The sequence below is a fragment of the Pleuronectes platessa genome, chromosome 18 (genome assembly GCF_947347685.1).
Source record: "Pleuronectes platessa chromosome 18, fPlePla1.1, whole genome shotgun sequence".
NCBI lineage: Eukaryota > Metazoa > Chordata > Actinopteri > Pleuronectiformes > Pleuronectidae > Pleuronectes > Pleuronectes platessa.
The window spans coordinates 11830700-11843425 of record NC_070643.1 but is presented as its reverse complement, the minus strand read 5'-3'; the positions used below and the strand labels follow the sequence as shown (position 1 = coordinate 11843425).

At 40.6% G+C, this 12726-nt stretch overlaps 1 protein-coding gene across 4 annotated transcripts; it reads left to right on the top strand.

The window, feature by feature from the left end:
• Window positions 1-389: 389 nt before the first annotated feature.
• Window positions 390-6713, top strand: LOC128461874 (4-galactosyl-N-acetylglucosaminide 3-alpha-L-fucosyltransferase 9). 4 transcript variants are annotated; one of them, XM_053447024.1, is made up of 3 exons: window positions 392-583; window positions 3348-3465; window positions 4831-6713. In XM_053447024.1, the coding sequence occupies exon 3, from the start codon at window positions 4838-4840 to the stop codon at window positions 5957-5959; it is 1122 nt and encodes a 373-aa protein (XP_053302999.1). In that variant the 5' UTR covers window positions 392-583; window positions 3348-3465; window positions 4831-4837; the 3' UTR covers window positions 5960-6713. The 4 variants fall into 4 exon arrangements, with proteins under 4 accessions (XP_053303000.1, XP_053302999.1, XP_053302998.1 ...); XM_053447023.1 differs by having other exon boundaries at window positions 3345-3465; XM_053447025.1 differs by lacking the exon at window positions 3348-3465 and having other exon boundaries at window positions 390-583.
• The last annotated feature ends 6013 nt before the right edge of the window (window positions 6714-12726 follow it).

Sequence of the window (12726 nt, the reverse complement as noted above, 5' to 3'; positions counted from 1 at the left end):
CCTCTTTGGAGTAATTGCAGCGTTGCAAGTAGAAATACACCTAGGTACAGGGCTTTTCATTAACATTGGTTTACATGTATTACATGTACACATCATGGGAGTCCACAGTCTGTCAAGGGTTCTTGAAGTAAGATGTGTGCTCTGACCTCTGAGCAAGAATAAGGAAATGAAAAAAAAAAAAGCATCTTCAGGAGGAGATTTTAAAAGACCTGCACCTGTTAACTGTTTAAATCACAAACTACACGCACAACATGTCTTGGGAGTTCCATTTCCCCCCCACATATTATCTTTGTCAGTTTTGCAGCCGGTGCCACAGGTGTCACACTCCGTGGTTAAACAGTGGACTGCGGCTCTAGCTCCAGCAGCGCACTTGTAAAAACAGGTTTGACGCACTTGAGACGCATCATTTCCGCTTAATTCCCCCAGCTTTAACTTCCTGGTTAGGGCACGCCGAGGCGAATTTGATCGTTCTACCCGTACTGAGCCACCAAATTGTGATCTTCAAGTTTTTATCGTCCAGCAGTGCAAAGCCGTCTTGTCGGGCCAGGAGCTGAGGGTTTCACAAATCCAGCCCCGTGGAAAGGTGAGGGCAAGATTATTCAATGCAAGTTGATTGTGCTCTAGATGAATTTATAAACTACAGACAATCCAAGTGTTAGTCGCCTCGCCTGAGTTCAGTAAAGTTGGAAAGATATTCACAGATTCGGACTTCCCGGATCACTAAGTCATAAGCGAACCGTTGTTAAAGCAATAAAGCTGCATAATTCCCACCGTAGTAAGGTGAATAACGGGCCACAGGCCAGTGATCGTCAATATGAGTCGTCCTCCGTGCAGTGGCGGTTTTAGGCACGGGCGAACCGGGCAGCCGCCCGGGACGGCACCTTTTCATGTCAAGTGGGGGGCGGCACGAGCACTTAAAAAAAAAGTTATCTGGCCCGCGAAGCGGTTTTCTATTATCTATCATATCACTGTGTGTGGAATTTGCAAATTGGCGCCCCCTGCAACTGCAGCGCTCCTGCTTGATGCTGTGTGAGAAAGGCGAGGGAGCGGGGGACAGTTCACCTCTGGGTCTGACAAATGGAACGGACAAGGGGGGGGGGGGGGGGGGGTCACTGTATAGAGAAGTGATTATCAAACTGTGTGGCGCGCCCAATGTTTTAACGTCCGCATCTCTTTAACGGCGGAGCGAGAGAGGCGCCTCTCTCGCTGACTTCCTGCAGTGACTTCCTAAACAGTGTTGTGTGTGTCGCGGACCGCACACACACAAAGGCGCCGGGGCTCCGCCCCCCGCTCCGCTCACTCTCTCAGAGACACACACAGTGAGATCAGAGCTCGTTCACGTGAAGCAGGTCAGGGACAAACAAGAGACGGTGTTCAAAAACCAAGTTGAAAAGAAAGTACGATGAAGCCTGTCTTGCTCTTGGGTTCACAGTCAATGTGGTAGGACATGAGGAGAGACCAGTGTGTAATTTATGTCTGAAAACTCTATGAGAACCAACAAATTAAGAAGACTCTTAGAAACAAAAACAAATTAAGAACACTCTTAGAAACAAAAACAAATTAAGAACTTCCCTGACCTGTCATCAAAAACCTATAAATTATTCTTAATATTTTATATTATTGTATCTCTGCTCTTGTTAAGTTTTTTCTATATCTGTATATAATTTTGCCACTTATATATTGTAACTTATACTGTGTTGTGCAGAATTGTGTGCATTGATTTGTTTTGGGGGCGCTCGGAGGGGGTCTCGCCCGGGGGCAATTCCATGTAGAACCGCCACTGCCTCCGTGATGGACACAGAACATTGGTGTCTATGTACAGCCTGCTGCGAAACGAGTGCGCAGGGACCGTCTACAAAGTGTAACACCGAAAAGAGATATTACTTAAATATTCAATAACCTCAATGTAATATGAATGTATATTCTCACCAAAGTCACGTCACAGGTCCAGGAAGTCCCGCTGACTATGGTCATGGTCAAAGCCTGAAGCTAAAGCGAACATGTCCTAAGCAGAAATATTATTGATATGGATATTGTTATAATGTTTAATAACATATTATGAGGGAAATTATCATTATTTACTGACACATGAGTTTTCCAGAACTATCATGTATCAGCCAGGAATATCCTATTTAATGTTCCTCCAGCCAACCAAAAATAATTAATAAACTTTTTCTGATGTTTATTTATATATATATATATATATATATTAGAAATGGTTTTATGTGTTTACAAACCCGATAATCATTCTGGTTGCATAACACCAAAGTGGCACCATACAAGCACTTCACACATTGCACCACTATTAATTAGAGGAAAGTTTTGAAATTATAAAGAAATGGGCAGAAATACTATAGTTTATTTGGCTCTTAATGTTACATGCAGTTTAACAGTACCTTTGGCAATGAGATTAGAATCTTAACTGGTGTGATGACTTTTGGCATTTGGCATTTGGCATTTTCCCCATTTTCCTAGGGAATAATTCATGGATCTTGCTGAAAAAACTAATTTAATCTAAAAAGTAGCACCTGAGTAAATGTCTTTTCAGACTCAAGAAGTGATCTTTGAATTTCAATGTTAGTGGCGTGATATAGTCCTTTTCAGCAGCAGACTAGAGTGACACAAGCTTCACTGAGTTTCACCAGATGGATCTGGCATCAGTGAGAAGAATTTTGGGTGTTGGCGGTTTTGTGTGGCTGTGTGGCAGTCAACACATTATCCATACCTTCAAGGTGTGTCAGTTTCAGGTGTAGGCCTAATGAGGGTGTTGGTGAGCATACCTCTCCACCAAGTATGAATGAAAAGGTAACAGCTTTAAGTCATAAACAATGCAATATCTATGGCATTGGTAAACAATGGCTGTAAGCATAGGTAATATTTCTTAAAATGTCCAATAATAGACTGGACTGAGGAATGTTTTTTGTGACTGCTTGTGTGACACCATGTTAATCATCAATGGGAAAAAAAAATGTGTGCTCTGCTAACTGAGCAAGAATAAGGAAATGAAAAAAAAAAATCTTCAGGAGGAGATTTTAAAAGACCTGCACCTGTTAACTGTTTAAATCACAAACTACACGCCGGATCCATTCCCCCCCCCCCCCCCCCACACATATTATCTTTGTTAGTTTTGCAGCCGGTGCTACAGGTGTCACACTCCGTGGTTAAACAGTGGAATGCGGCTCTAGCTCCAGCAGCGCACTTGTAAAACAGGTTCGAAGCACCTGCCACGTATCATTTCCTCTTAAGTCCCCAGCTGTAACTCCCTGGTTAGGACACGCCGAGGCGAATTTGATCGTTCTACCCGCACTGAGCCAAATTGTGATCTTCAATTTTTGATCGTCCAGCAGTGCAAAGCCGCCTTGTCGGGCCAGGAGCTGAGGGTTTCGGAATCCTCCGTTTCCCGGGTTGAAAAGTTACGACCGAATCAGAATCAGCAGAATTGGACACATCCAGCCCCGTGGAAAGGTGAGGGCAAAATTATTCAATGCAAGTTGATTGTGCTCTAGATTAATTTATAAACTACAGACAATCCAAGTGTTAGTCGCCTCGCCTGAGGTCAGTAGAGTTTGAAAGATATTCACAGATTCGGACTTTCCGGATCACTAAGTCATAAGCGAAACGTTGTTAAAGCAATAAAGCTGCATAATTCCGTAGTAAGGTGGACAACGGGCCACAGGCCAGTGATCGTCAATACGAGTCGTCCTCCGTTATGGACACAGAACATTGGTGTCTATGTACAGCCTGCTGCGAAACAGTGCGCAGGGACCGTCTACAAAGTGTAACACCGAAAAGAGATATTACTAAAATATTCAATAAGCTCAATGTTGTACTGTATATTCTCACCAAAATCACGTCACAGGTCCAGGCAGTCCCGCTGACTATGGTCATGGTCAAAGCCTGAAGCTAAATGTAACGTGTCCTAAGCAGAAATAGTATTGATATGTATATTGTTATAATGTTTAATAACATATTATGAGGGAAATTATCATTATTTACTGAAACATGAGTTTTCCAGAACTATCATGTATCAGCCAGGAATATCCTGTTTAATGTTCCTCCAGCCAACCAAACATAATTAATAAACTTTTTCTGATTTTTATTTATACATATATATATCTTTTCACGCCGCTGTGGCGCAAGACTCGTTGTCATTCATGCTTCCCCAACCGTTGCGCGTCTTACAAAGCAATTCTGCGCCAGAACACTAGGCGGAGTAATGCTTTTTGTCGAAGACGACCTGAGAGACGCCTTCTTTCTTCTTCATCGATTGTTTATTTACATAGCTACTGCGGCTCCTTGTAGCCTTTTTCAGGCGGACAAATACGCCAGTCAGTGACGGGTTATACAAGTGGACATACTTTCGGATCTCTTCTGCCAAACGCTCTTCTATTTGGTCCATATTCATTCTTCTATATCTCCCGTTGTTTCTGCCTGTATTATGGGGCATGAAACCGGAAATGCAGCTCCAGAAGGGATGTAGAGCAGACCAATCACAGCCTTGCGGGCTGAGTGAGCTTGCGGAGCTTTGCCGTAAATTTTAGAAAAGTGGGGCGACGCCCGTCAGCACGTAAGGAGGGATACATAAGCACGTAAGGGACCCGGAAGGGCTCTTGCGCTTACGGGCCCGTGAAAACGCAGAAGCATGTTTCAGGCTTTAGTTTCAAACAAACACATACTATAGTTTATTTGGCTCTTAATGTTACATGCAGTTTAACAGTACCTTTGACAATGAGATTAGAATCTTAACTGGTGTGATGACTTGTGGTATGTGATATATTAATAATTGTCATGATGTCAACATTGTGATGATGTTTTCTTCTTTTCTTGCAGTTTCAAAATGGCTCCCATTTCCATGACTTTTTTTTTGCGGAACCTGCCTAAAGTGACCATTGTGCTGGCTGGGGTCTTAGTGCTGTTTTTAATGTACTTTAGGTCTTTTCCATCTCCAAGATGTCACCCTCCCCCAAAAGCGGCGACAGGGCTTACCAACGGGTCACTGGTTACAACCTCCCCAAGCAGCCTCGCAGCGATAAAGAAGACTAACAAACCTGTAGTGCTGCTTTGGTTTTGGCCTGATGACAAACAATTTGATTTTCAACTCTGCAAGGATTTAAACATCAACAGCTGCCAACTGACGGATGATAGATCCTTATACTCCGTAGCTAAGGCAGTTGTGATATTTCACAAAGCTATCAAAGATGACCTGTCCAATCTTCCCACCACGCCAAGGCCCAAATTCCAGAGGTGGATCTGGTTTAACATGGACCCACCCACCAGCACACGCAAGATACCAGGCATCGAAGCCGTTTTTAATTTAACCTTGAACTACAGGCGGGATGCAGACATCCCTGCTCGCTGGCAACTGACCTTCAAGAAGCAAATAGATAAGGAATTTGAGCTGCCTGAAAAAGATCTACTGGTTTGTTGGATTGCGAATGCAACCAACCTTAATACAAGCACAGAGGCTAGCTACAGCTACTACCGCGAGCTTGCAAAACACATAAAGGTAAACATCTTTGACAGCTCCTCTGCCAAGAACTTGAAGGGAGAGAACTATTTCCTAACTATTAGTAAATGCAAATTCTTCCTTTCCTTCGAGGATTCAGTTCACCCAGATTACATCACAGAAACATTCAATGGTCCTCTTTCAGCAGGCACTGTACCAATTGCTTTGGGCCCACCAAGAAAAAACTATGAGAAATATTTCCCAAGTACTTCCTTCATACACATAAATGACTTCACTGATGCCTTTGCACTTGCTGAGTATCTCCTCAAAATGGATGAGGATAATGCTGCTTATATGAACTACTTTCAATGGCACCGATTCTATAATGTCAGACGCCATTTTAATGAAGAGAATCAAGAGTTTGCTCACGCTGTCTGTCAGGCATGTCGTCACATAGCCTTTACCAAAGAGTTTCGAGTTGTACGTGATCTCTACAAGTGGTACTTAATTTGATTCTCTTATTGTCATAGTGAACACAGTCTCACTATATTCTTGAGAATGTAATTATCACAGTTATTGTTTTGTTGTTGTCTTTTCCTGTTTTAGTACTTGTCTTCAAGACAATAAGAACAGCGTGGGTCCCTGCTTTATTTTAATGGATTGAAGATATGACATAATTATGTGTTTTATGTTTGTAAATGTTTTCGAACAGTTTGATGAACTTTTTAATAATTGTGTGACCTAATACAACATGTTTGTTTTATAGGGTTGCCTTCAGGCAGAATATTTATGGTCACTGTTTTTCCCCACATATAGATTTAATTTAGATTATTTGGCCTTGTTTAGATTTAGTTTCTTTCTGATTAATTGGTTTGATTACTGGTTTTATTTTATATTGTATTTTGTTGGACAATGTGCAATATTGTTGACGTTTACTGTGCAATCCGGGTTTAATGGCTTGAATATTGCTGAATTATGGGCTCCATAAATTAGAGGCCCTCTTCTGTCATTTCGTTGTATAATATCGCTTGCAGTGACAATCCACCGGTGCAATCACACAAGTGTTGGGATTCTTAAGGTGTGCTGTGCTTGTTTTATGCATGATATTTTAGCTTTGTTAAATTGGGTCAGGAGCCTTTAACTTCTCTCTGTTTAATCTGTTACTTGTATCCAGTACATGCCAGTACTTTGCACATGCTCCTGTTCTGTTTGATCAGTCTTTTTAAATCATTTGTATAATATTTGAATAAATTGTATATTCCAGGAATCGTCAGCCTCCCGTCCCGTTTATTCTGAATATATGTGTGGTGAACCACGGACGTAATTTGGGGGGGGGGGACACAGGGGACATGTCCCCTGCGCTTTTTCAAAAGGCCGTTCTGGTCCCCTGCAGTTTTCAACGTCCGGAAACCATGTTACGCTATGGTAAACAGAGACTCGTCAGGCACTAGGACCAAGCGGAAACGGCCGCTCGAGCTGAAGCCAGTTTGCTTTCGTTTAGACCTGCCCACAAGCTCCTCCATTGGCTCTGCATTCCTTGTGTGATTGGCCGTCCCCGCTGTCACTCCATCAGGTTATAAACAGCACCAGGACGCACACCGGTCTGCCAGTTGGGGAGGAGGCCGTGTTAATCTTCCGCTGTAAGTTGGGCGTTTGTTTTGCCTGGGCCACGTCAGCTGGAAGGATTGTAATATCAGAGGTTTCATTTACATTAACGTTTGAATCGGTGTGTGTGTGTGTTTGGTAATTAGGCGCAGCCAGGATGTCTAAAAAAAGAAAAGTGGACATAAGAGACTTCTTTCAAAGTCAAAGTGCAAGTTACTCAAAGAAATGCGTTACACCATCCTGCGACACCTTCACTGGCTCCCAATAAAGCAGCACGTCCACTTCAAGATCCTCCTCATCAATTACAAAGCTCTCAGTAATCTTGTAAAGTGTATTTGAGTTTTATTGAAAGTGCTGATAAATAAAATGTATTGTTGTTAAAAAAAGGCACGAACATTTCTGGAGGAAAGCAGAGGTACCAGTTTCTATCAATCGCTCTAAAAACCCCATTTCCTAACTTTAGCCACATAAAATATATATGCAGACGTTCAGGAAGAGCTCAGGATGCTCACAGTGAAGCCGGTTCAATGATAGGAACTAACTACAGTTTGGCCAAAAATGCTTCGGTTTCAGTGGTTTGTCTCTCAGCGGTGTCAAATGTCACAGGAGCCGCTGCGGGTGACTGCTCTGCTCTGATTGGTGGGCTCCACCAGGCCCTGACAAAATTTCTTTAGAAATGTTCTAGTTGTTGTTATTATTATTATCATTATTATTATAACAGTAGAGCCTCAACAATGCAACAGATTTTAAAAAGCTTATATTTAATGCCAAAGAGATACACTTATTTTCATGTATTATTTTTTATGTTGAAAGGCAGCAACATGTTATGTTGTAAAACACTAACAATGAAAGATTTAGGGAAAAATACAATAAAACCTCGGATTACAAATGTGATTTTATACATCAATACTCATAATAATTGTGAAAAAAAAAGTTTTTTCCTCTATAACCGTATCATTAAAATTGATGATTGTTGCACCCCAAACTGTCCCACTGCTCATGTCATGCATCAATATATTTTTGTCAGGTGACGGATAGTAGAGATGGTGGATCTGTTAACCTCGCCACTGTGTGAAAGAAACAAAGAGATAACAAATACAGTGTTATCAGACAAACCGTGTAATTATAAATATACACCCTTTCACACCTTAATTGCCACGATCATCCTGTAAGGCTTAACAAGACGAGAAACTACTATAACTGCCTAAAATGACAGTGGTTCTGTGTTACATTAATTTTAAATAAATTTGATCACTTGACTACTTACACTGAATTATGGACATTTTATTCAATTTCTCCCCACCTGTGATATTCCTCCCAGTTTGACCTGCCCACCACTGGGTAGTGCTATGTAAATGAGGTCTGTTTACCATATATTCCAAAAATAAGTGTAAAATTGGTGCTACTGAGATGGAGTGAAGTTGACTAACAAGGTGAAACACAGAATTGGGTGATAATGTTTTGCTACATGCTTTACAACCAGACAAACCAAAAAAAGGGAACAGTAAACTTAAAAGTAGCAACAGAAAACTAGAAGAACTACTAGAAAACACAGTGAACTGAAGAGTTTTATAAAAAATATTTGTGTCCCCCCCCACCTCTGAAATCAAAGTTTCGTCACTGTGGTGAACCCAATTGGCATTCAACTGTCCCCCTAAACTTTTTGACCACTACATTTAGAATACAAATTATGAGTAACTGTATTCCGTTAGTTACAATTTAAATAGATGGTATTCCGATTACAGTTAAATTGTTGAAATCAATGGATTACATGACGGTACTTCTCTCTTTCACGAGCTTATTCACTCTCTAAATAAATCAATGGAAATGCCGCAAATGCCGCTCGTAAATCCACGGGAGGCGAAGCCCCCAGGAAGCAGCTGGCCACCAAGGCTGCTCGTAAGAGTGCTCCATCCGACGGCGGCGTGAAGAAGCCTCACCGTTACACGCCCGGTACCGTGGCTCTGAGAGAGATCCGTCGCTACTAGAAACCTGTGCGCCATCCACGCCAAGAGGGTTACCATCATGCCCGCTGGCCGGCCGGATGCGCGGAGAAAGAGCTTAAACTTCTACTGCTACACTGACAATAACAACAACTATAACACCTCACTGCACTCAAGACAAAACTCTTCCGCTGCCCTGCTTGTTAAAGACTGTTAATACATATATCACACTAAAGAATTGACTGCAGTTTAAAGTAAATATCAATACCATTAAAGTATTAAACAAAATAAATGACTGTCTGTAAAGTAACAGTATATTACAAGAAACATTTTTCACAGGTTTAAACATTTAACTGGATTTATTTTATAACATTTATTGAACAGCAAACAGTTGTTGGTATTTCATAATACTATATAAAAAAGGGTTTACAATAAAATAGTTATTACATTAGTAGCTTTGCAAAGAATACACATTGGAAAGTATGTAAACGAAGACCCAGCCTGCTATTAATCTAATATTCATTAATATTGCTACTTTCACTTCACCTGTTAAATGGAACCAGAGTCAGAACTGCAATGAAATAAAAATGTTTCATTAAAATGAGATGACCTTGTTTTTCCTGAGGAACTGATCTACTCGGTACAAACATTTATCAAACAGTTTAAGTTATTTAAAAAGGTGCCTTTGGTAAAACATTCCAATTGTTTTGAAAGACAATCATGTCCCCCAGGGACAAGTGAAATCTTTGCAGCCTTGATTATAATTGTAACAGTTGCATTACAGGCATTCATCAACAGAACATTTATACCCCACTGATATAGACTGGTAATGGAAAAGGTTAAGTATTACTGAATGGTGTAAACACAAACATCACTAGTATCAGGATGCTCTCATCTTACTGCAATTATATTTGCATTGATGCATCTTACAAACTGCAACATTGATTTCCAAGACAACCATATCAAAGTCCTTTTCCCACTCGTTTCTCTCCTAAAATGAGTTTGAAAGCACCAGAGCTACATCAAAATCCGTTTCCCAGCTGCTTTACATGTTTGTTCAGAGAGACCGAGTAAAATCCAGCACCTGCTGATGATCCCTTTGTAATAAAGTCAAGTTATTGTGCAGGTGGCAAACACACTGCTGATGGATGAGACTCATGGTGAAGCCAAACTTCCAATCAGAGCCTTGACATGTCATGCTGAGGATGCTGGAGAGTCGTTCTTTAATTAGGGCTATATTTCATGTCCATGTTGAACTTGCTTGGAAAACAATAAATTAAAACGAGTCCGTCAACACAGCGGCGTGAAAAGCCGCAGACGCAGTTGCAGAAGCATGCGCAGGCCTATTAAAGGCGTTACTCTTTTGGTCAACCACCATTTTGAGGGCCTCTAATTTGCATACACACACACACACATTTGGGTTTTTATACTTTGTTGTGTTCATAATAAATGTTCTTCTTTCACAAATGTTCTGTCATTAATGTTGCATAAGTGAACTTTTCCAACCGTTACACTGTTAAGAACTCCATAACCTTCACTGTTCATTATATAATCTTTAATAGTTAATATTGAGTTTTCTAAGTGAACTAGATCTTAATGATACTGATCTTAATCAATAAATTGGCTATCTTTTCCCTTCTTTGAAGGGTGGTGCCCCGAGACAACTTTAACCAATTAAAGTTATGATTTAATATTAATATTTTAAATATTAATGTTTTATATTTTATTTTGATAACTAAATTTATTGAATGCCAGGGAGTCTTCAGGGAGACTTGGGCCTAACACATTAAGCCAGTTGGAACAGAAGAACACACTAGAATAGGCCTGTTCTGTAAGCAGGATTTGATGGCCGCATTCCTACACTTATAAAATGCAATTCAAAGTGGAAGTAATCCAAGTATTCAGAATACGTTGCTCAGATTAGTTAATTTAACGGAATACGTTACAGATTACATTTTTGGGCATGTGTTCTGTATTCTGTAACGGAAAACGTTTTGAAAGGATCCTTCCGAGCACTGCATCTTGCCCCTGCCTGCTGCACCACCCCTGCCGAGGAGTTGTTGCTGTTGTGAACGCCTCTAATCAGAGAATCTCCTGCTGCGTCGTGCAGATGTGAAAGAAAAACTGCCGAGAAAGTCCGCACCCAATACAACGGTGATCCTCCGTGGGACATAAAATGGCTTAAGATACAGTTAGGCAATTCTCAGTTGTCTATCAGGGAATGCATTTTTGGCTTTGTAAGGTATATTTTTGCAATGTATCTACTTCATTAACAAACTCTGCGTTTTGTGTGTTATTTCCGGAGTGGTTAATGAGTCTTTAATGAAACTATTTGTGCCACAGTGTGTCGTCTTTATTACTGAGGAGTACATTATTTTAGAATTACTTAAAGCTTAATTTCCCCAAAAACTCTCTTGGTCATATTTGCTGACACCATATTCTTGGTGGTGGCAGATGAGGATGAAAATGTGGCTCCTCCGGCTCAACCCACATTTCATAATGCAATTTAATAGAATCTAATGCTCCTGATTCTAAACCACTAATCCCCATCCCAGGTACTTGATTTCACGTGTAAACTTGAGCTTCTTACAGACATTCCCTGTACTCTGGCAAATCTCCTTAAATTCGAGAGAGGTGCTTTGGACTTTATGCAGAAATTTCTTTTGTCAGCCTCCAGGTCAGAATAAGGAGAAGGTTCGAATGAGCCAATGTCCAAACACGGCGGGTGATCCTCTGCGTCTGCAGGGTTTTCTGCATGCATTCGTGCGGGTCCATGACATTTCTAACACGGGACAGATGCAAAAAATATATACATAAATGGTTAAAAATGCAGAGTCATACAAGTAGAAGGTTATTTTAATCTATTCTGGTGTCAATGTGCTATAAATTTAAAAAAAAACTCTACTGCTGCAACACCCCTCACCTGAACGATATTTCTGTTCTGTTGTGAACGTGTCTGAGCAGAGAATCTCCCGCTGCGTTGCTCAAACTATTTTAACAATGATAGCTTTATAATGACTGATGACATTTCCTTGTACAACAGTCATGCCTACGTGACTGCATCTCCAAAGACAACATTTATCATGTAGTTAATGATCTTTATGCCTGGCACAAATTCCAGCTACAGCTCAAGCTACCATACACACTAAGGTATCAATTCCTCAGCTTCTTGGCTACCTGTCAGGAGTTTTTCATAAATAGGCCAGGATCTGTTTGTCTATGTCACGCAAAAGCATTGCTTTGATAGGAGCTAGCACAATATATTTACTAGGGATGCACCGATATGGAAATTCTTGGCCGATACCGATATTTAAAATAACAATCTGGCCGATAGCCGATACCGATATTTGTTTATTTTCTTTTTGTTGTTATTCATTCACCCTTTTGTGTCAGAAAAATAATTAAAGCACTATTTAAAAATGTTCAGCCCTTCATCACTCTTATCTTTTAATGAGCACAAATTGAATCAGATTTATGAAACAATCTTTGATTTACCTAAACTTTATTTAATGGTTCCTTGGGATCTTAATGAAATGACTGTAGCATATTTTGGTCAAAATACCACAAGGATAATTTAAAACAGCACCTTTTTACCCTGTCTAAAACAGCCCTGTTAAAGTATCATTATAGAGAACGCTCTGCTCATTGTTTTACGGTAGCAGTATTGCCCGTTTATTAGAGGTGTTACGGCTTCTGTGTGTATGACGTATGTTGTCAGTTCCCTTGTTACCT